The sequence below is a fragment of the Leptodactylus fuscus genome, chromosome 2 (genome assembly GCF_031893055.1).
Source record: "Leptodactylus fuscus isolate aLepFus1 chromosome 2, aLepFus1.hap2, whole genome shotgun sequence".
NCBI classification, from domain to species: Eukaryota; Metazoa; Chordata; class Amphibia; order Anura; family Leptodactylidae; genus Leptodactylus; species Leptodactylus fuscus.
The window spans coordinates 120233289-120257738 of NC_134266.1; the positions used below are offsets into that span (position 1 = coordinate 120233289).

General features: G+C 40.8%; 1 protein-coding gene across 1 annotated transcript; it reads right to left on the reverse strand.

The window, feature by feature from the left end:
* Window positions 1-3060: 3060 nt before the first annotated feature.
* On the reverse strand, window positions 3061-22143 carry PSMB2 (proteasome 20S subunit beta 2). Its single transcript, XM_075264584.1, has 6 exons — window positions 21938-22143; window positions 18514-18636; window positions 17599-17669; window positions 6826-6988; window positions 3876-3925; window positions 3061-3259 (listed from the first exon to the last, which is right to left on the reverse strand). The coding sequence occupies exons 1-6, from the start codon at window positions 22026-22028 to the stop codon at window positions 3158-3160; spliced, it is 600 nt and encodes a 199-aa protein (XP_075120685.1). The 5' UTR covers window positions 22029-22143; the 3' UTR covers window positions 3061-3157.
* Between the last annotated feature and the right edge of the window lie 2307 nt (window positions 22144-24450).

Sequence of the window (24450 nt, forward strand, 5' to 3'; positions counted from 1 at the left end):
CCCTCAACTGTATCAAGATTCCCGGTACCGGCATTGGCCACACAGCCCCAAAGCATGATGGAACCTCCACCAAATTTTACAGTGGGTAGCAAGTGTTTTTCTTGGAATTCTGTTTTTCTTGGATGCCATGCATAACGCCTTTTTGTATGACCAAACAACTCAATCTTTGTTTCATCAGTCCACAGGACCTTCTTCCAAAATGAAGCTGGCTTGTCCAAATGTGCTTTTGCATACTTCAGGCAACTCTGTTTGTGGCGTGCTTGCAGAAGCGGCTTCTTTATCATCACTCTCCCATACAGCTTCTTGTGCAAAGTGCGCTGTATTGTTATCCGATGCACAGTGACATCATCTGCAGCAAGATGATGCTGCAGCTCTTTGGAGGTGGTCTGTGGATTGTCCTTGACTGTTCTCACCATTCTTCTTCTCTGCCTTTCTGATATATTTCTTGGCCTGCCACTTCTGGGCTTAACAAGAACTGTCCCTGTGGTCTTCCATTTCCTTACTATGTTCTTCACAGTGGAAACTGACAGGTTAAATCTCTGAGACAACTTTTTGTATCCTTCCCCTGAACAACTATGTTGAACAATCTTTGTTTTCAGATCATTTGAGAGCGGGCTGTCCATGCTCGGCGACCATCAAACTTAACTGAACTTGAATTGTTTTGTAAAGAGGAATGGTCCAAAATACCTTCATCCAGGATCTAGGAACTGATTAAAAGCTACAGGAAGCGACTAGAGACTGTTATCTTTGCAAAAGGAGGATCTACTAAATATTAATGTCACTTTTCTGTTGAGGTGCCCATACTTTTGCACTGGTCAAATTTAGGTTTAATACATATTGCACATTTTCTGTTAGTACAATAAATCTCATTTCAATCCTGAAATATTACTGTGTCCATCAGTTATTAGATATATCAAACTGAAATGGCTGTTGCAAACACCAAAATATTTAGAACTAAAAATGATTAAGATTAATAGGGGTGCCCAAACTTTCATAGGACTGTAGCTTAGGAACTGACTGTTAGAGGATAGAATGCATGGGCATCGGAGGCCTTCCCCAAAGTCTATTTTGGCAAAGACTTAGTTTGTCAAGTACCATTCTCCTTGGTCCAGTTGGTGAAGACTTAGAAAGCCCACCACTGAACTCAGAGCCTTGCACATGAAAATCAAGGAAGTGAGATTCCTCTCTGCAAAGGAAAAAATGTCTAATGCAATGTTTATAAGGCTGGGACCTTGTTCCTGCTCACTGCTGCAGTTGTCTGATAAAATCTTTACATGTTTTCATTGAATTTGTGCTGAGGCCGAATCTAAGGCTTTCCCAACTGCCAGGAGCTCCTTGCAATTGGATGACATACTGCCTTCTCCTGGTTCCAGGACAAGAATTCCCCAACCCACCAGACTGGCTATAGTTGTGATTAGGTCCTGATACCTCCAGGACCAAGATTTTTACCTGAACAGATTTTCCTTGTAAATCTACAACTATAATGAAATAAGGGCCCTCCTGGAGAAAGATCTAGTCATCCAGAGTTTACATATTCTTGTCCCAGTTCTAATATGTCCATCTGTATATGTCTTTTCCAGGCCTGGATTCACTGTACTGTCAGAATACAAGCCATGAACATACCCAGGATTGATATTGCCTTCCTTAGGGAGGCTCTGGGAAATGTACATATACACCGGGCAGCATTGGAGACCTTGAGATTCTGTTCCTGTGGGAAGAATGAGCTTGCTTTGGCTGTGTGATGTGTATTGACTAGAGATGAGCGAACACTATTTCGAAACAGCCGTTTCGAATAGCACGCTCCCATAGAAATGAATGGACGTAGCCGGAACGTGGGGGGGGGTAAGCAGCCAGCCACTTGCAAAATCTGCATGCCGGCCGCTTCCATTCATTTCTATGGGAGTGTGCTATTCGAAACGGCTGTTTCCAATAGTGTTCGCTCATCTCTAGTATTGACCACTGTCTTGTGCATGCATGGATGACTGGAACACACAATGAAGGGGTGGCTTTCCGGCAATGACATCCCGGGAGACGAATATCCACAGGAGGAACAGGCAAGTAAAATTGGGGGAGCAGCGTATAGAATTGGCTGGCTTCTTTCCATTGATATCCTGGGGTGTGGATATTCCTTAGAACACCACCCCGGATCATTAGCAGAAAGGCAAAAATGTAATCTATATATATATAGGTCATATTACAGTAAAACTAATGTATAATAAAAGGTTATTTAGAAAGGGGAAGGGGGCGCTTATTCTTAAAATATTAATTTATCCCAGACAAGTCCTTTAAGGCTAAAACAGGCTATTTCCTTAAAAGATTACATATATTTCTAGCGTAGAGATGAGCGAGTACTGTTCGGATCAGCCGATCCGAACAGCACGCTCCATAGAAATGAATGGATGCACCTGGTACTTCCGCTTTGACGTCGGCTGGCCGCTTAACCCCCCGCGTGCCGGCTACGTCCATTCATTTCTATGCGAGCGTGCTGTTCGGATCGGCTGATCCGAACAGTACTTGCTCATCTCTACTCTTGTGCAAGATTTATCTGTGCCTGCACTGGATGCTGTGGAAGCTGGCTTATGAAAATGTCCAGGGCCACATGAATCCCAAGACAATGGACCACTTGAATCTATCTTGGTAATTTACATAGTGCATGGACTATAGTCCTTTTTAGACATAATGCATGATTAGAAAGTCCCTATATCATGACATAGTGGTAGTTTAGAGGTTGAAATATCTGTGAGAGATTCTCTTTGAAGGGAACATGCCACCATAAAAGTACAGTATAATCTGCAGGCAGCAGGAGAAACTGATTTTTAGTTGTTATCAGTGAGTGACAGCCATCTCTGCAAGCACAGTCAGAGCAGAAACCGTCAATCAATAGTAGGACCACCCCCTTGTCTCAACTACTGTTTCTAAGCAGAGATCTAAAAGATATATATTAATGATTGACAAGTTATAATGACTCTTTCCCCACAAATCTATACATCAATCTTCTCAGGTCTTCCTGAGCTGCCTCTTCACAGTAACACGCGCTTGTTAAGCATAACATTCAGACCATTTCTTTTTTCCAAGTCCCAAACTTTATTGGGATACTTTATTGAAGCAAGAGTTGTAGAAATCAAAGTAAAAAAAACGCATGATGGGAATGAAGAATTTATACACTTGATGCAGGGATGGACTCCAGGTCATGGATCCCATCCTTATCAATGACCCGCACAGTGAATGAAGGAAGGCTCAGGATAAACCGCTTCTGGAGCTGAAAGACAGAAAATCATAAAAAAAACGGTGTGCGCAAGCAAGCAAACAGCGCCTTCGAAAATGTGTTAACATAAATTAAAGGAATGCAAAGGAGTCAGAAACTGGGTTAAAGGGCTAAAATTAGCAGGTTGTTAACATGGCATTAGGCAGGTAAACACAAATATTATGACACGGCTTTAAAGCAGGGCTGGTAAGAAGAGGGGCTTGTGACCATCGGCTAAAAAAATAAATAAAAAAAAAATCTGTTCTACAACTGGTTTGGAAGAAAACCTAGTAAATAGAAGTCCCACATCATACCCAGTCACAATGTCAAAACTGGTCGTGGAAAAACATAATTCACAAATAAGTGTTAATGTTTCTTCTGAGTTTTTTTTTTTTAATCTCTTTTTAGTTCAGTTTTTATTTTCTTGGTCATATAATGCTCCTAAGAGCTCCCAAGCACAGTATAATGCCACATTAAGAAATATTTTTTTCCTAATTTTTTTTTCGTACTAGGACCTGTACTTGATGGTGGACCCCAGTCAACAGACCTTTACTAAAATTAGTTGTGTACCCCCGATCTAGATATTGTGATATTCCTTTCAATCCCTATACATTTTACACTGTTTACTTACCTCTGCAACACATTTCTTTAGAAGTTCTACTGCCTCTTCCCGTGAGAGATCTAGAACAAAGAATAGACCAGAATGTCATACATAAAAAAGTACAGTTTTAACCCATGTATTTAACCCCTTCCCTGAACAGGTGTTTTTGATTTTCTTTTTTGACTCCCTGGCTTCCAGCCTCTATAACGTTGTTATTTTTCTGTTACAAAGCCATATGAGCGTTTAATATGTGCAGGACAAATTGAACTTTGTAAAGGCACCATTTAATATTCCATATCACATACTGGGAAGCTGGAAATAAATGGGGTGGAAATGGAGAAAAACTGCGTTTGTGTGACTTTCTTACGGTCTTTGTTTTTACAGCATCCACTGTGCAGCCAAAATGACAAGTCACCAGTATTTGATGGGTAGGTACGATTCTGGGGATACCTAATTTATATAGTTTTTTTTACGTTTTAGTTATAATGGTGTGCTAAAGTGAAGACCTCCACAAACCGGTATGACTTCTCCTTTGAGTAATCAGGTTGGTAGGAATGTGTGTAAAGAAAATCTATTATCTCTTAATCTGAATCAAGAAGATTAATGAGGACATTAACAATAAGATGAAAATCAGTCGAGCCGATTGTAGAGAGTCCAGCCAGCCATCTAATGGTGCGGGTACATTGAATTTTAGCACGCCTGACCCGTTATAGGGAATATAAGCTGCTGCTTACGGCATCTGACAGAATCATATTCTCCTTTACCATTGAAAACACATGCACACACAGCTGAGGCAAGTATGCACATGTATGCAGAAGTTACAGATGAGTGGTCAGCCAACATATAAGACGTTGGCCAGTATTTGTCCCTTTTAGTTTGTCATTTCCTGTATTGTCAAGATGATCTATGGAGAAGGGATTTTTTTTTTTTTAAATATTCATTTAGGTAGAAGATCTTTCATTGGAAACCATACGATTGTCCCTGTTCCTCCCTCTTTCTGCACCTTTCATGGGAAAGAAACATGTTCCATATGTGACAAACCCTCCCAATAACCCTAATGCTAATCAATTAGCTATGTTGGTGAGGGAGGCATGACGAAATTCCAGTCTTGGGAGGAAAGTACCACCTTCTGAGAACTGCCGAATGATCTCTATGCGCCACCTCAGGCTATAATGAACGGCATTAAGGCGGGTCAGTTGACTTTACTATGTGCTTCATGCTGAGTAGTATTGACTTAGGGGTCTTTGTTAGAAACTATTCGGAAAAGAAAAAAAAAGTAGGGCAAACAACTTGTGGAGCAAAATTCATAGTATCAGTTATAACCACTTTTAAGGGAATTTCCAACAAAGGACACTTATTACTTATCACCCAAAGATAAATTTCATGATGTACGCGGTCTGAAATCCCAGGGAATGGAAATCTTGCACAGGCGTGCAGATATTTTACCAAATGTTCAAGAATGAGCCTGGGTCTCAAACCACCAAACTCTACAATGTTCTCTTCTTGCAAGTAAAGCCTTACTATATACTATTTTGACAAATATACATCTAGAAACAGCAAAGCCTTTAACAGCTACAGTACCATATATTCTGGAAGCACTAAGAGTACACTAAGACAAGCCATGATTGATTGATAGTATGACACAGAAAGCGACCTGAGGGACTGGGGAAAGAGGGTGTAGGTGATACTAAGGTCCCACCAGGGGGTACTCTACACTCTGTGTCCCAGCAAGGTGTGGGTGTTATCACACCAATGTCTCAGCACTGGTATAACATGTTTGGAGGGCTGCATTGCAAAGCAACCTCTCTAAACTGAGTCTGCTCTGCTACCTCCAGGTTCTACATTCCCTCAAGTGATAAACATAAAAAAAATAGCTTGAGAACTGACATTTAGAAAGCGAGAATCATTATTTCAGAGCTAATGGTTTCTACTTAACTGTGCCAGTGAAATGCCAGATATTTTGGTTAAAGTAGATTGCATCAGATCCCATAGTCTGGAGACCAAAGGACAGGTCTGAGCTCATATTAGCCAAAGTAGCACAAAGCTTTACTTTGTACCGGGGGAATTTGGGGCAACATCCATGCTCATAAATACACTAGACTCAAACTTTGTCTCCATTTTTATTCTTTGAATGCATTTTATTAGTGGAAATGGCTCTCAAGAAGAAATATTGCGAAATTTCGGCTAATAGCAGAACTAAGCTGATAACAAATCTGCTTGAAATCAGTAAAGGTTTAACAATTTACTTATCTCTGCAGTAAAAAACATAGCATGAAAATCCTACATATGAAGGCTATTTTTTCAATGTGTTCAAAAGGTTTTCAATGAATATAGTACACAAGAAAGGTATGTGCAGTACATAGTACACAAGAAAGCTATGTGCAGTATGTTGTAGACTCCCACTAAAAGGTTTTACAGGACTTTGCTATTGATGACTTATTGTTAAGAGTAGTCCCCCAATAGCCAATCAATGTTTTTTGGCTCACTGCATCCCCATGAATTAGATGAGTACATATTAGAAGTGACTACACAGTGTGCTGTCCAGAAGACATGTAACATGTGCATGGCTGCGGCAGTAAAGTCCTACTCAAGCACTGTGTTAATGGTTCCAGTCAGTGGCAGACTCAGCAATCAGGTAATCCATGGGGGAGCAGGGAGTTGTTCCTAAAGAGTCCAAAACGCAATTTCCCACCATCTTCCCTATGTCACACATGTTTGAGATCAAGATTTGTAAAGGGGTAGGAGTTGTACTACAAATTAAATGTGTCTGATTAATGGGGGACCCTCTGATCTCATGAACAGGGTTCCTATATCCCCATTTGAATGGAGCAGTGGTTGTGCATATATTCTCCTTTTATCTCTAGGGGACTGGTGAATAAAGACAAGAGGATAAGGGATAAGTGCCATTCACAGTACAATCCGTTAACAGTTCATGGAATGAGCCCATCTCCACTTATATAAAATGTATTACTCTTCGTACCTGGTTTGTAGTAGCGGTCAAGGATGCTGAGAGTAAGGTAGGCTCCATAGCCGTGAGCTGCAAAAGGTGCCTTTGCCAGGGCTGCTAGATAATCCATATAATAAAGGGAAGGTCCATCTTGTTCATCATAACCAGCCAGCAGCAAGTTAACATGGTAAGGGGTCTGAAATGACATGGATTGATGTTATAACCGGATATAAAAACATGTAGGCATCATTAATAACAGAAATTATTCCAGCTCAACAGATCAGGTATCATTATAAAAACCTTATAGACTAAATGTTTTACTCACTCAGGGCTTCCTAACACACCATAGGCACTAACGCTACTATTTAGTATGTGAAAATTACAAAAAGTGACTAAAAACACTTTTCTTCAAACATTCTAGAAGCAAAAAACACTAAAAGCAGATGGAAACTGATAGTCCTCCATTTACATAGAGCGAATGCTAAATAAAAAGTGATCAGTTACTGTAGGAGTGAAGTTTTTTTTTTTTTTTTTTTTTTTAACTGTGATCAAAGCAATAGACAAAGTCCCCTCAAAAGACATGGGGGCATTCCCTACATCTGAAGAAAAAAAAGGTTTAAAGAGATCCTATCATTAAAACTCTATTTTTTGTCCCTAACACGTAGGAATATCCTTAAGAAGGACTATTATTCTCCTACCTTTAGATGTGTTCTCTGCGGCGCCGTTCTGTAGAAATCCTGTTTTTTGTCGGTATGCAAATCAGTTCTCTCGCAGCACTGGGGGCAGAACTGGGGGCAGAACTGGGGGCGTCCCCGATGCTGCAATAGAACTCTCCAGCGACGCCTCCATCTTCTTCAGGAACGTCCTCTTCACACGTCTTCTTCCAGCGCAGCCGGTCAAACTTGTAGGCCTCGGGCAGAGCCGACTGCGCATGCCTGCGGCCACAAGAAAAATGGCCGCCTACACAGTAAGTAAGCGGCCATTTTCTCACAGAAAAAAGTAAGCTGGCGGTCTACATAGACCTCCATTGTGAGGGGGTGGATTATGACGTGGATTCAGCACCATAATCTACCCCCTCATGCCCCGTGTGAACGAGCCCTTATGATATTTCCTTTGGTCATCTCCTTTCCCATCCCCTGGTAAAACATGATGGATGTGTTTTTTTTTCTACTGTACCATGTATGGTACTATTTAATAGCATCATTGTGTCCTTTTTGACATGTAAATGGTGCAGAATCTGCAGCAAAACGACAACACATTCAAATATGCTCTAAATGGGTAAGTTTACATAAAGTCTACTTTTTTTTTTTTTTGAACAATGAAACTTAGCCTATATCTAATATTACAGCCCAGGTGCTTCAGGGAATTTTTTTTTTTTAAATTTAACGGCCTGAATCTCTGATTGTGGGGGCCAACAGACTGTTTCGCCTTTGCGGGACTGCTACTGAGCAGTAGCCAGACTTTTCCCTGGCCAATCTGTGGTCTACTTTTTCTCCCCAACGAACAAAAACACCTGCATAGTTCAAAGTACCGTAGCATAATATAATATAATTAATAACAAAAAAAATCAACCTGGACAGTATCTGCCAAGATTTACAAGCTAAATGTTGACATCAAAAATGGGGTTGAAATGTTTTACTATACATCACAGGGGCCTTTCCTTTAAATAATTTGGAGAGAGCAGTAATCTATGTAAAACAATTTCTCAATCAAACCATTACTTTGAGTTAAATAAAAGAATAATGAACAAGCCCATGTGAATCGGGGTAGAGATGGCAGCACAACCTGGCTCGGAGTGTCAATGCTCTGGACAGCCAGGCCAGTCGAGGACTGTGTGCATTGGGCAGAAGAGGTTGCAGTTATAGATACTTTAATTTAATTAGCCGCTCTAACATTTATTTATGCCTACACTTCCAAGACGCAGTCACAATTAACAGGAGGAAGAATGGGGAGGGGGATCTCAGTGTTTAAAGAGCGGTGCAGGAGATGTCTCGCTAAAGGTTTGTGCGACTCTCGAGATGCCAGCTTTCTGCATGTGTGAGAAGCTCAGGCATAAATAAAAGGGTGTGAGGCAGTTTTAATTAAACCAATACATCTGTGCCACTTACCATGTCAGACTTCCTCTTGACACGCTCGGGCACATGGGATGAACTGTGAGTTTTACCCATTCAAAACCAGAAACTGATGAGCAATTGATTGCTAACCGCTTAGGATTTTGTACATTACTACATACACACAGGGTCAATATTCTATTACGGCTCATTTTAAATACCAAATAATAGATTTCCTACATCATGCCACATTTAGTTCTAACTTGCATCTGTTTCTGGAGAAACTGTGTGAATGTCAATATACAACAGAACAGTCCCCTAATAGTGTTCATACTAGTTACACTTTTTTAAAATATATTTTCCTCTAACCATTGGGACCACCAATTGCCAGAACAGGAGAATCCAAATCCCTCAGCTACAAAACCATGTGCAGAAGGAGCTGAATTGAGCGTTTGTTTAGCCAGCGCCCTACCTGTCCATTCAAACTCTATGGCATTGATGAGGAGGTCAGAGGGCTGCGCGTTTGACATCTATCCAATGTGTAAGGGCCAGCCTAAGGGAAAGCAGCCGTAAACAATAGACCTATGGAAATCTACAAGAAATGTTCTCTTCATATACACACATAATCTAATATAAACAAGCCTCTGAATCCCATTATTTTCTCTACAACATTGAACGGTGTTTGTGATTTAGCAGAGCGTGAAATTCCACCAAGTTCTCAGCTCCAGGGGTGCAGTGGTGACAAGAGACACTAAGACATGCCGTACGGTGAGACGGCACAGGGGTGGTGACTGACAGTGGTGAGACATCTGGCGGAAGGCAAAATAACAGTAACAAACATGGGGAAAAAGAATGGGGAGAGAACAGGAAGAAACCTGCACAGCAGGAAGGAAGCGCAGGGCAAGTGACACACGCAAGGGCGGGGGCAGAGTCACAATAATGTTATTCATCCTAGGTCAAAAGTTGGCACATCCCTGCTTCATTGCTAATACAATGTAAAATGCATAGTATTTTAGTACACTCGCTGCATAAATACGAAAGAGGCAATAATAATACAAAGCATCAATATCGGGAAAGAGACGAGTTCTTACAAAAAGTTATTGCTGAAAGTTTTATAACTTTATAAAATTCGATAAGAATATGCAAATCTGTCTTCCATGATGTAATTAGGAAGTCAGTGTGACGATATCCCCCTAACCCTGTCTAAGCCTCTCACCTCTACCAGGTTAGTCTTCTCTACACCGGGCTGACGAGATGCAATAACATCGAAACGGCCGTCCTTGGTTGAGAGACTATACCTGGTAATAATCCCAGCATCATTGCAAAACAAAGGCCTCTTGGAAGGTCGAGCATGATGTTAAAGGGAGCAGCCTTTATTGGGCTATATCACTGAGATTTTGTCTTCCTAATTACATCAGGGAAGACAGGCTTGCACATTCCAGTGAGCGCCCTCTATTGGTTTGCAACACTTAGGCACCTGACTTCCTAATTACATCATGGAAGACAGATTTGCATATTCTTCCCATAGTCCCTTGCAAAGTGGAGTGCTAAATTCTTAATAAGTCTCCACACACCTATATGGTGGTCTCTCCCCAAGGAGTGACGCTATCCCCCTAAAATTCGATATTCAGTCATATTAAAAAAGCCAGGATGACACAGATATCAAACTGAGACTTCTCCTTCTGACCCAGGAGTCAAGTAATAGCCTAAAAAAAGAAGTATATGGTTATCTTATTTCCAGACACACTGAAAGTATTACCCAATGCCATTGACTTATATTATAATATATAATGCATGGTCTACTGTAATTTTATATATAGAAAAAAAAAAAAATTATGCCAAAATGACACTCCTGGTGTATACCACCACCGTGCCCAAAAATAAGATGTTAACAGATGCTTAAACCACTAGGACTGCCTGTGATCTGGTTCTCACCATAATTTTGGTAATGCTCTGACCCCATGGTTGCTGGTATAGAACAGATCCTGCAGTTGGCAACTGTTTGGGTGCAGTGTACAGGAATCCAAGAGCCACATATGCATCTTGAGTAAAAGGTTAGGGTATACAATCCTAAACATTTTTTTATGTTAATAATAAGAGTACCAAAAATGACAGCAATACAACAGGAAATTCTCATATCTGCCCACTGCTATACCCATCATCATTTACGGTTAATTTAAAATTTCAATGGATCAATGGATGCAAAGAAAATAAAAAAACAAAGAAGGGTTTCAGTGCATTTTCCCTCTTTTACACAAAAAGCAAACAAACACTGGAAATAATGCGGATAAATGCATGTTTTTATATTAAGCTTACTATGCTAATTTATGAGCTCTCGACTTTGTATGGAGACCCCTGAAAAAAAAAGTCTGAAGTTGAGTATATTTTGCTGATGCTTCGATTCCTCCACGCTCAGCAGGTACTCGCTGCTTAGCACATCTTTGTTGGAGGAGAGTGAGATAGCAACGCTGTCTCAGTTTCAGATCCCCCAGAGAGAGACACTTAAGGGCTGGGGAATTTACACCTGCGATGCCGCAACTGTGTCAGCATTGGTTAGAAAGACAAACATCCAACTTATCACATTGGAGATAGGAGGTAGCACCAAGCTCAATGAGAATGTACAAATAAAACCAAGCTGCTAGCATCTATCCTTTTCACTGTGTGTGACTGGATTTTATATATGTATACACACACACAAATTATATATGACACACACACCCATTGACAAAAAAAAATAAGATATAATGCACTTCAATGTCGGAAGTGTCAGATTGTTTCTAAACTCAGCACTCCGTTATGTCTCAGGCAGATATATAAATGACTTATGACTTCTGTTGTTATCGGATTAGAAACTGGGTCTGCCACAAAAGGATATAAGGCTGAGGCCCAACATTGGGGAGATGCAGTTTCTTTTTGTTGCAGATTTTGTTGCGGTTTTTTGAGCCAAAGTCAGGAGTGGACTGGGCAAAAGGTATACATATAAGAACTTCCTATAGATCTCCCATATCCTTTTGTAGCCATTCTTGGCTTTGGCTCAAAAAACCACAACAAAATCGACAACAAAAAAAAGCTGTGTTTCCGCTACATGGGGTCTTAGCCTAAAAGTCCTTCCCCTGCTGCCCAATAAAAAAGAATTTGAGAGGGGGCGCATGATTAGTCTGAGAGAAGCAGGTTGGTAATTTTGACAAATTGCCGACCATCTAGGCAGTTCTGATCTAGCTGTTAGTAGGTGTTGGAAGTGGCGGATACATGAGCTCACAACAAACAAGATGTTGACACTTAAACCCAGACAGCCCACAGTAGAAGTGCAATCCACTGGTAAGCACAGCAACTCCTACAGTTTCCTTGTCCACCATTCAGACAAAGATGGCAACTTTATTACACACCTGTCTGTACCCGGACCCTTTCCAGGTGCTTCACAGAAGAATATCTGGTGTCACATCATCCATTACACGTCCTGCCATTGACAGCCAGCTACCATCTGCTTTGTTTCTTGGGTTGCTACAGACTGGAACTATTTTTGTGATAAATCCAGGTTTTGTTTGGGATCAGATGATGATCAGGTTTGAGCATGGAGGATGCAAGGTGAGCACTTGTATCCTACCCTGGATGTACTGTGACACCATGGGAAGCCATTGCATACAATAGTCTTCATCCCTAGTAGCGATACAAAGGACACTAAGGTCAGCGATATGTGCAGGACATCTTGCTTCTGCATGTGTTGCCTCTGATGCACCTATGTACAAGACCCTATACATTATCGTACATTCTCTAGAAAAGAGTTCCTCAACCTTTTCAAGAGAGGCATCTCCTACTAACTTACAACAGCTATGTAATTACCGCTATAGTGTCCCCACATGTAACATAATGAACCACAGTGTCCCCACATGCAACGTAACAGCCCAATGTATAACATAATGGTCCCCACAGTGCCCACATATCCAGTGGAGGCCTATATTACATGCTGCACTGCATACAGGTCCCCTGCCCTGAATAGATGGCTGCGGGCACCAAGCTGACTTTAGAATTGCAATGAATGCCTCAATCAGTACTGATGGAGATGCTCATTGAAGTTAATAGCGGACTGGGAGTGAGTTGTGATCTGCATTCATCACATTGCTCCCTACTTTCTCTATGTTGCAGAGCCTGCTGTGACCAATAGAGGAGAAAGTACATAGAGTGGTAGGTGATGAATGTAGCTCACCACTGATTCCAAGGGCTTCACAAATTGCAATGAGAACCTCCATCAGTACTCAGTAAGCATTGCACTTGCAGACGTGTGGACCTGCACGCAATGCAGCATATAATATAGACCAGTGGTTCTTAGTTTTGTGGGTTACACAACGCAGTTTGAGGAGCACTCAACATAGTTAGATTATGTTCATGAGGCCTTAAAGGATTTTCCTGTTAATAATTTAACTTTAGGAAAGGTCATTGATATTGTCTTGGCGAGTGTCTGATATCCAGTTTTCTCGAAATCCGTGCTGCTTCTGCTTCACAGGTCTGTAATGTCAGGTTTATTCATCACATGGCTTGTTTGCAGTACAACCTCCTACCCAAAAAAGGGGTTAAACTGCAACATCAAGTAAAAGTGATGTGCAGAGCTGTGCTTGGTATTCATTAAAGGGGCTGCGGTCCAAACTCTGTGGTCTCTCTGAGGTATGGTCACACAGTGGAAAATTAAGAGGAATTCATATGCAGCCTCTGTCTAGCCATACCGGGATAGTGATTCAGGGCATCAGCATTCCATCATGGCTTTCCGCTGACGCCCAGATGAATGGCGGTCTCGAGCCGCTGAATCCGCAGCAAGATCATTCAGGACGCCTATTTTTTCAGCCTCCTGCTACAGTCATTGCGGGCTGTTTCACTGGGTCAAAGCACTCCTTTAAAAAACTTATGTTCAAATTATCATAGCAATATTAATGTACAGAGGTCACCAGGCAGCTAAGGTGGGTTGTTTCATTGTAAGCAGCTACAAATGTGCAGTGTCAGTGGTTGTATAGTTAGTGTACAGTATAGTAACAGCAGGAACTATGAGCACTATGTGATCTTTAACAATAGCTTACACACCCCACTCCCTCCCAGGCATCACCATCTGCAGTGGCACAGAGCTGCATCTCCGGCATGCAAACACATCTGCCTCTGCCAGTGTCCCCCTACTGAGTTGCCCATCTGGAACAGGTGGGGCGAGTGTGGGCACAGTGGAGACAGAGAGGGGTAAAACAGGTCTGCTATGGGGACAGGGGGAGGGTGGCCATGACTATGAATAGAGGAGAGGAGATGGAACGTGGCACCATGTCACATCCTGCTAAATGTGTTTGCCAAAACGCGTGTTCAATTACCCTCGTTAGCGATATTAACTTTCGGTGTGTATAGTAAATGGATTTCAGCACTTGGGAGACAGGATATTTAAAAATCACAGCTTCACCTGCACCATCTGTTTCTTGGGGTCATGTGAGCACCACAATAACATTACACCGTAGCTGGATAATCCTGGGGAGCAGGCATATTATTAGAGGCATGCTGGAAAGGAGAATAAATGCAACAAACTACAGAAATAGCAGAAGAAAAATAAAACCACTTATAATATGAACTGGAGGATTGAAATTATACAAAGAAATCATAGGAAAATTAAAGTATCAAGTATGATATCTCAGTTTTCTCTATAGACTTGAGAAAATGTTCCACCAGATCAAAGAATTTTTCTATGAATTTTTGGAGTGCAGCATTTTTTTCTTCTTCTATTGAGCAGACTAAGGATCAAGAAGTCCTTTGCTGGCACCTATCTTTAATATGAAAAGCGACACTTATTTCTCATATATCAGAAAATATTACAATCATACACACAGACTTTTATAACCTACAAAAATGAACAAATGACCACACCAGGTGCTGGATAATATACATTTCATACAGTCAGAACCGCCAGACCAGTTTCCATACTACGGTTAGTGATAAGTGCAACTTCACGTTCATTCATCTAGGAAAGGAAAGCTGAACTAGGAGTTAAAAATCCAACAGAGTACTACACACAACGCAAAGATATGCAGCTGTGCAGAATGGAAATGGAAATAATTCAGGCAGCAAACTACCATGGGATACTCTATTAGACCAAGAATGCATCTTCAGTCTACATACTAGGCAATCATACCAAAGCAGACAGTGAACTTCATCTATCATATTTGGTTAGGACACTGACATTCTTTGGGGTAATGACATAAACAGTTGTAACAGCTTGTAATTTCCCTTGGATTCCCCCTGATTCAGCAAATTCAAAGTCTAAGCAGGAGGAATACCTCTGGGAGCAGAAGGATAAACAGAGAAAAGAACCACAAGAGAAGATTTGAACCAATCACATCAACAACTGAGCTGGTGCATAAAACAAGATGCAGCTGAAAAGCGAGTCAATTTAAGTGAGTGCATAGACAGGGTCTTGTACCAGCTTAAGTGCAACAGTTTAAGTGCAAAACAGAATCAGACTCACAAGGGTCGGTACTGTGCAGAGATTGTGGATTTTATTAAAGACTGGCATTTCATAAACTAGTCCTGATATCCTGTGCGCTAGCATAACATACACCCAATTTATTACATGGCTCTTAAAGGGGTTGTCCCATCACAAGGATCCTATCTATACTGCTTGTTAATGTGGATGTAAGACTTTTCCTAAATACACTGCTTCAGCAAAACTGCTTTGTTTGTCCACTATCTTACTTTATTCAATTAATTGTGGACACAGCCCTGACTTATCTGCTCAAAAGTCAAGTGATGTATCTGCTGCTCTCAGGGGGGAGGGAGGAGGGGCTAAGTGCACGGGAGCGAGCCTGTGTATCTAGCTATTCCTGTGTCTACACCATGTGACCTAGCTTCCTGTTAGCAGATAGGGGAGAGGAGCTGCTTTCATTTCTTCTGTTCTCCCAGTTATCAGGCTAGCTAATTCAGTTGTGTTCATTATGGCAGAGACAGGCAGTCTCTGTATGTAACACAGAATGGAGTTGCTGCTGCCTGTACTTCATAGTCCAATATGGGTGGGCGGAGCTACACGCAAATTTGGGGGTGGAGCTAAACGGCAGGTTGCATGTGAAACCCTGCCCACCAAATGATGCAAGAAACCAGGAAGAAAGAAGATTTTACAGCAGTAAAGACTGGTGAGTATGTGACGTGGGAATGATCGGCAGCTCCTACATGGTCCACAGTTAGGACTTCAATTCTCTGCTCTAGATAATTGCCCCAATGGTAAAATAAGCCCTCCAAAAGCCCTTTATAGCATAAGAATAAAATCCTGATTTTCATGAAAATGGAGCCACAACGTGGATTAAGAAAGACATCTTTGAAAAGTGCAGAAGCCGCCTTACAAGGTTTTGCCATTAGTTTGATGTAGATTTTCTTGCTGACAGACTCCCTTTAAAGGGCTCTATCATTGGAAAAAGTCATTTTTAACTAATCACATCCTTGCATAGCCTTTAGAAAGGTTATTCCACACCTACCTTTAGTATGTAAATTGCCTCAGTATTTTTTGAATAAGTCCATTTCCTTTACTAGTCTCAATGCATTTCGCTGCCTGCACAATATGTGCCAGAATTAGTAGACCAGCCATCTAACCCCTTAAACCACAGATTGTCAGTCTAGATTTTTTCCCCATTATGCTACTCATGAAATAAGTATTAGTAATGCCTAATTTGTTAACTTTAAGTGTTAACTGTTAATTTTTGTTTATTTTCATGGGTAATATATGGAAATGTGTGATTTAAACATATATATATTTTTATTATATTTTTTATATTTTTACAGTAAGACTTTGAACTTGTATTCTTAGGGGTCTGATACAACTGTACTGAAGTATATTGTGTAATTAATTCATTTCTATTACATGCTGCCAGGCCTAGGAGCCTTTAATAGCCTTCTGGCTGTCATAACAATGGGTCACTGCTCTCCAATGATGTTCAAGGGGGGTGGTGGTTGGGTTCAATATTGTGCTCTGCCATTTAAGTGCCTCAGTCACAGCTGAGCAAGGCATCTAAAGGGTTAGCAAGTACAATTGGTGCATGTATAACACAGTCCTCAGCTCCTGAGCCCTCTCCATACTACTTTAGCAACACCATGCCATACAGGTACATCACGTGCTGCTAAGTGGTTAATAACTGCGGTGGATGTCGGATGGTTCCATGAATCAGAATAGAAATTTACACTATCCAACTAGAACTCAAACAGTTTTCTGGCATCAGTAATAGCAAATCTGACAGCTTGAGGCGTCTCAGTCCTGGGCCTGTCGTAAGCCCTGCAACTGTCATAAAATCTTTGGTGCAAGACATGTCCTGTGCCCTGAAGATGAACCAGTTTTCAGACGTTCATATTACCCTCACACTGTGCAGAGAGTGTTTGTGCATCATGTGTCAAATGTGTGAGTGGCTGGATTGTGCCAATACGGAATATGAGTAGCTTTGCTGTTGATGTTGAAGGAGGGTGGGGAGAAGACAAACTTCTTGCATAGGGACCTTTGCTGTCAGTCCCCGTCCCTGTGTATGTATATATGTTATTAATATCAAATGTACCCTACATCACTTTTTACATTTTTTTTTTTTTTATAAACTAACATACTGAACAATTGCCCATATTGTCATCTGTAGAGTTTGCAGAATTGTGTTTTAGAAAATTTCACTAGCCTATTGGGCAGTAGACTGCTTGTTGACCCACTGACAACATCTGCATTAAACCAGTTGAATACAGTTTATTTGCAATAAAATCTTTAATAACTTACCCTACTTCTCAGATAGTCAGCTAGATTTCTACGTGTGAAGTTTGCAGCTGCTGAGGGAGACAATTCGTATCCTAAAACAAAAACAAGTTTTCAACATGGCTAATAATAATTCTAAAGTCAGTCATAAACTACAGTAATTCTGGGTCACTAATACACAATGGAGTTGATACATTGCAACTGACGTGTAGTTTGCCAGTCTTAATCATCAGCAGCACTTGTGTGAGATGGGCCAAAAATATGAAGAAGTATATGCCTTTTAAATTTTGGAGTACCTCAGCATGTTAGGGCAACAGACTTGGAAATCTACACCATCTGACAGATATAATGCCAAACTTAACTTAAAGTGGATGAAGTGGTGAAAAAACTATTTTTAGAGAACAGAAATTGCACCTTTTTAAAGCCAGAAAACCATATCTGGTAAGGTTAATTCACTGATGTCTACAAATTGGATGGCCTTGTAAAAAGATTATGATTTTCCTAAAGATGGCATATGTCAAGAATAAAAAACATCTGCAAAACCTTAGTAGCCACAGCAGGCTACATTCACATCTGTGCCAGGGTGTCCATTGTCTATTGTTCTGGTCTTCCGATGGACCAGACAGACTACTAAAAATAGCAGACACATACTGTGCCCTATAATGGGGTCCATCATTTTTTTAATTGAAAATGCTGGACGAAAAATTTGTCTGGTGATTTATGTGGACACTCTCTGAAAGAAGACCGACACCGATATGAACATCCCATCCAGTTTACTACTGAAAGACCATTTATGCTGTTCTCAGATCTTCTACACTTACATAACATGCTGGGCAGACACTAGAAATTAAATAAACACTGCCCACATGGCGTTACTTGTACAGCGAGGCTTTGTATGTTGTGTCACATCTATTACCAGTGTTACTTTTACAGACTCACCATTCCTCATTTTGTACAGTTGTACATTCTTCTGAATGTATTCTGCAAACTGTACTGTGTCCCCAGCCTCTCCCACACACAAGAGCAGGATCTTCTCACTCATCTTGAACATCTTGTCCACATCTGTTGGGAGAAAAATATAACAGTAAATCATGGTGGAAAGACAAGTCATCCAGCATTGTACACAAGAGCTTACTATTGCTAGTACAGACCACAGTGACTCTCATTGATATCTTTCAAACATGTCCTTTAATCTCAATGACCAGTTAACTACAGTAATGTCCATCTTTACCTTTAAATTCCCAGATACAAGTACTGCTTTATGGTTCCACATCTATCTTGAGATGCAGTGAAATGACTACTCATGTGCAGGTCTCTCTAGTTACTTGTATATGGGTTCTGATAATAGCAATGGCTGTAGCCTTGGCTATTTTTGGAACATTTGTAACAAATAAATGGAGAAATCAGAACATTCCAGGCCATTTCTCAGTATGACCAGGAAAAGGGGTCGGGTACCTTTATTCTAGAGATAGAGGAGGGTCCCAGAGATGGGATAGCTTGTTGACAAAGCAATGAATGCAGATAGCAATATTCCTTTAAATAAGCCCATGATCTGCTAAATGAGAATTATTTAAAGGGGCTTTCTAAAATAGAAAACATGGCTACGTCATTCACCTTAGGAAGTGATCAAATGTATTTTAGTAATGCTACAGGATCATGGTGATGCGACCAATGGACATGATGTCACTTCCTGACAGGAAAGCAGACATGTTTTCGAATTCTGCGTGACCCCTTTAAGAACATTTGCTCGAGATCACTGCCCTGTGCATTCAAGGTTAAGACTGGTTGACAGCTTAACTGATTCATAATAGTCAGCAGCAAATCTACCTGTGTAAATGAACAAGTGCACCAACGATCATTCAATGTGAACAATCGCTCATGTGACTGCTTTTTAACAGGGCTGTGAAGTTGGTAAGAAAACCACCAACTCCTATTTTACTACAGCCCAACCCTGACTCCAGCTCCGACTCCTAAATAAATGGCTGATAGCCACTGCCAGACAAACAAATTGAAGCATTCATTGAATTCCTGACAAACTAAATCTTTCCCGGATATAAAAAAAAATTAAAACACATTTGAAAATAAAAACAACATAAAAATAAAGCCCTATCTGTCCCTGAAAAAAGACGCAAAAATTAGTTGAATGACACATACGAGAACAATGTTACAGCCCTCAAAACCGCACATACGAAAAAAACACAAAAATGTGTCTGGTCCTGGACCACAAATTGGCCCGGTACTGAAGTGGTTAAGAAGGACAAGTTTACAATTCAAGTAGAAACAAGTGATATCAGGCTGTCACCAAGGTTTAAATCGCTAAGCAGCTCAATGTGAGTGGACAACAATATTTGTTCCATGCTTTACTCACATAAAGGACATACAATAGTCGCCAGATACATGTCATTTGTATTGCCACTGTCCTGAGATCACTAACCTTATTCATCGGGATTATAAAACATTACCTGGACACTTAAACACGTATGTACGGAAGCTGCAATTTACAGAGTTACCATTTATATCACATGATATAAACATGTATGTAAAACTATGTGCTAAAATGCACCAGCAGATCTATCATTCACAACTGTCTAACCAAGAATGGACCAATTACAGGAAAGAAGAAGAGTCCTGGACAAGCCCTCATAGGTGGAAGAGAATCACATACTTGTATATTACTAATTTATACCTAGGATTGTATTACTGACTATTTTTACATTATATTAATACAAACCTATGTATACTTGGATATAGTGAGGAGAAACAAGCAATATGGAAAGATGAGAAATACTATGGGGATTTTACAGATGATGCAAGCAGAGAGAAGGCAGGAAGCCCAGAACTGCTCCACATTCTTTCACTTTCATTTCTGAACAGCTCCCCCATGATGTAGCAGATTTACAGAAGGAAAAATATATCTTTGTACCGTATTAGCCAGTGGATATGAAACATAAAGAAGACTCTCAATCTTTATATTTCAGATTTACAGATGCACAGCTCTGAAGCCAAGCTGTAATGTATAAACTGGGCCACACATACTCCGTCACCCTGTGTTAAAGGGGTTTACTGGGTTAAAAATAGTGATGATCTATTGTAAAGTCAGGTAATTGATTAGCAACTGTCAGCAGCTAATACACAGAGAATGGAGCAGGAAGCAGACAGTTGTTGTTATCTGTGTAATGGTAATGAACACATTGGCTATTACATAGAACAGAGCTGTCTCTGAAAAGAGCTGATTGATGGTGGTGTCAGGTATTGGATCCCCCCATCTATCCCTAGGATAGGTCAGTAATATTGTTAGTTTGAAAAATCCCTTTAAATATTGCAGGCTTAACCTCAGGACAGAGCATCAATATCTGATCAGTGGGGGTCTGATAACTAGGACCCCCACAGATCATCTCCGTGAAGCAGCAGCAATACTTAGGTATGCACTGCTTCTGCTTTCACATTCATTCGCAATGGACGATGTACAGAGGCTATCAATGGTACAACAGAAGACCGGAAAAAAGCATGTGCAAAAGTTCACCTAACGGCGTAGATTTACACCAGTTTTCTTCTGATAAATCTCCCTCACAGTTTAACGATAAGTGCAGTTTGGTACATAGCTAGAAAAAAAAAAATTCTTATTTTACTGGTGTCTGATTCCCTGTGTCATGAAAAATACCCCTCTGGCCCTGCACTAGGCATGACTTTACAAAATCCTGAAAGTAGAAACCTGTCTATCATATGGATATGACCTAAATGTCTTAGGTGGTAAAGTTTTATTACAGCCCCTAGAGCGCCCCCCTGATCTAGGCACCATGAACATAGATCACACAGTTGGAAGTGTATCAAATACTGTATATCAGAGGCATACACTATTATGACAAGACTCAGTGTGCTTTGACAAATATTAGACACTTTCCTACTTTCACTTTTTTAATATTATTTTGTGCTATAAAACTGTCCCACACTGCTAATAAATCTCACATATTTTTGTCAAAATCCTGATACATCTGGAACAGTATATCTGCCCTATATTTGTCTGGTGTATTCACAAGGAAAGCACAATATGTCAAAGTGCTGGATCCCCATATGCTCCCATCTGTATAACGTAGCAATCGAGGGGCAGAAGAGGAGATGTGTTGCACAATTGGTATACATGCGATCATAAATTTCCCTTTGTGCCCGAGTATTTGGTCAGGTTTCTAATGTAGAATTTGCATTGAACACCATAGAAGTGACTGTCCAGCTCCTCACAATATACAGAGAGCTGGGCACCAGGCAGGCATATGGAGGGGGCTTTGTCTATAGGGCTTTATCTATAGGACCTGCAGGTGCCGCCACTACCGTGTCCCGGTCACTATGTAGGCTCCCGGTCACTCACCATGCTTCATCTGGATGATGCTGTTGGCACACACTGTATCTGCCGCCACCAGCACATAGTCGCGGCCCTGGATACCGATCAGATACTCCATACTTGAACACAAGCGACTTTCTTTCTTTTCCCGGTAGTCCGACTGCTAAACCCGGCCTCTGGACGTTACACAGCAAATTACCGCAAGGCCTAGACAGTTGCGCGATAATTTTACGTCATCACTAGCCGCCGCCGTGAGGAATGCCGGGACTTGTAGTTGTGTATGTCATGGGAATGTTTTGCACCGCGACCTGGAAGAACATGCCTGTAGACTTGAAGAATTCATTTTTCTGCACTACTTTCAGATATGCAGGCTGAGAGCCTCTAGATACAGTTACATTTGTTATATGTACAGACAGAAACAACTGTTTCAAAATCTTATTTACCACAGCAAAAGCTTTACCTGAGTCTTCCTCTTGAACAGGTTCTACTTTATGAAAATCAAGAAACATATAGATGCTTTCTTTTAGAAACAGCACCACACCTGTCCACAGGTTGTGTTTGGTACTGAAGTGAATGAGGCTAAAATGTAATTCCTCAAGTGGCCTGTTGACACATGCCAGAAGATGCTGCAGTGAATGGGGAGTCTACTCCTGTTCAAGTAAGTTCACGTCTGCATTGGAGTCTCAGTCAAAGTGTGCACCGAAAATCGCAACATAAAAAAGTGCTACAAGTCTGACTTCTTAGACCTGGTTTTTCGATATTCTGTTTGGGGACTCTGCTTGGGGACCACCCCAAATGGAATACTGAATACATTAGAAAGTGGTGAGCAATAAAAGCACATGGACTATAATGGGGTCCGTGTGTTTTTCAGGCGGTGTCCGCACAAGTCATGCGGAGAGGAAAGTAGTTCTTGAACTACTTTTCTCTCTGCACACAGAGTTCTATTGGGAGGCTTTATTTGGAGGCTGATTTTGAGGCGGATTCAGCGTCAAAATCAGCGCCCAAAAACTCCATGTGTACTGACCCTAATTAACCCATCCGTAGCACTAACAGACCTTTATTAAAAAAAAAAAAAAAAAAATTCTGCCTGGAAAACTTAGAGGTTTTCTACCTCTGCTTTAGAGAAAGACCTCTGCTTTAGAGTGAAGCAACTTCACTCTTTGACCTGTCAGAGGTGTTCATGCTTTGTAGCTATGCTCAATTAACATATATTTCTGTAGATGGGCTACTTTAACTGTAGGACAAACGGTGCCTCTGTATCAGACCTTACAGTATTAATAATATATATATATATATATATATATATATATATATATATATACATTTTTAAATAATCCCCCACTTTTCCTAGAACACATAGGAAAGCACTTAAATACTATGAAACACCTGCACATTAGGTATCCCTGTGTCCATAAATACCTGGTCTACAGACAAATCTAAAAATATTTCCCCCATAAGATAAGTGCCATAGCAGGAAAAAAAAAGCACGGAACCAACGTTTTTTTTGCTGTTTTGCCTCTGATAAAAATTTGACAAATAGTGATCAAAGCAATAGACATTCCTCAAAATGGTATAACTAAAAAGTACACCTGGCCTTGCAAAAAAGGTGCCCTATGCAATCTCTTACGCGAAAATATGAAAGTTGTGGGTGTCAGAATATGGCGACTTTTAGAAAAATAACAATTCATTTTGCAAAGCTTTAGATCTTAAGAGGTTAAAATGTAAATCAGATTATATAAATTTGGTATCCCTGGAATTGTAAGGAAACAGAATACAGGTGACGCTGGGTTCACACCAGCGCTCGATTTCTGTTTTCAGGTTTCGGTTTTCTGCAGCCAGAAGATGGAAACCTGACAGAACGTGTCCAGTCGTGAGCGAAACCGTTTTTTTTTAACCGGACACAAAGTCCTGCATGTCCAACTTTGTGTCCGGTTAAAAAAAAAAAACGGTTTCGCCGCGGAGAGCACAAAATGCTGGGTTTGAAAAATGACTGCAGGTTTCCGTCTCCTGCCCAGTTTCGGGCAGGAAACGGAAACCTGGATAATGGAGACCCAGGGCGCAGATGTGGATGAGCCCTGACATGTCATTTTGGCCGTGAAGTGAATACCGTAAATACAAAGCACATAAGGAAATTGCACAAATGCGCTTTTTTTTCCAGTTCCAATAAATGGTACCATTATGAAGTTCAATATGTCCTGCAAACATTAAGCCCTCGTATGGCCCTGTGAACAGAAGTATGAAAAAAGTTATGGGGTTTGGAAGGCGGGGAATCAAACATGAAAATTTAAAAATTTCACCGGCAGGAAGGGGTTAAGAGCCCCTCAGCTGTCCTGAATTTGGATGTTATGGGTGAAAGGTAACAATTTCAACTCTGCCTACATTGGCTGGTAATGCCTGTGTAGGGAGGCACGATGAGAGCCGAGCCAAAGACTTCACTACAACTGGCACTTGAAGGCAACTCGGTGGAAATGAGTTTAGGTGAGTATAACTTTTAAAAAATCTGTATGTAATATATTCATAAGCTTGTCACTGAGGGGGTA

Coding starts and splice junctions, on each gene's coding strand:
- PSMB2 (XM_075264584.1), bottom strand. CDS start 22,028: ATGGAGTATCTGATCGGTATCCAGGGCCGCGACTATGTGCTGGTGGCG. Junction 6,989..17,598: donor CTGACTATCTGAGAAGTAGG/GTAAGTTATTAA, acceptor ATGTCATTTCAG/ACCCCTTACCATGTTAACTT. Junction 3,926..6,825: donor TGACCGCTACTACAAACCAG/GTACGAAGAGTA, acceptor TCTTTGTTCTAG/ATCTCTCACGGGAAGAGGCA.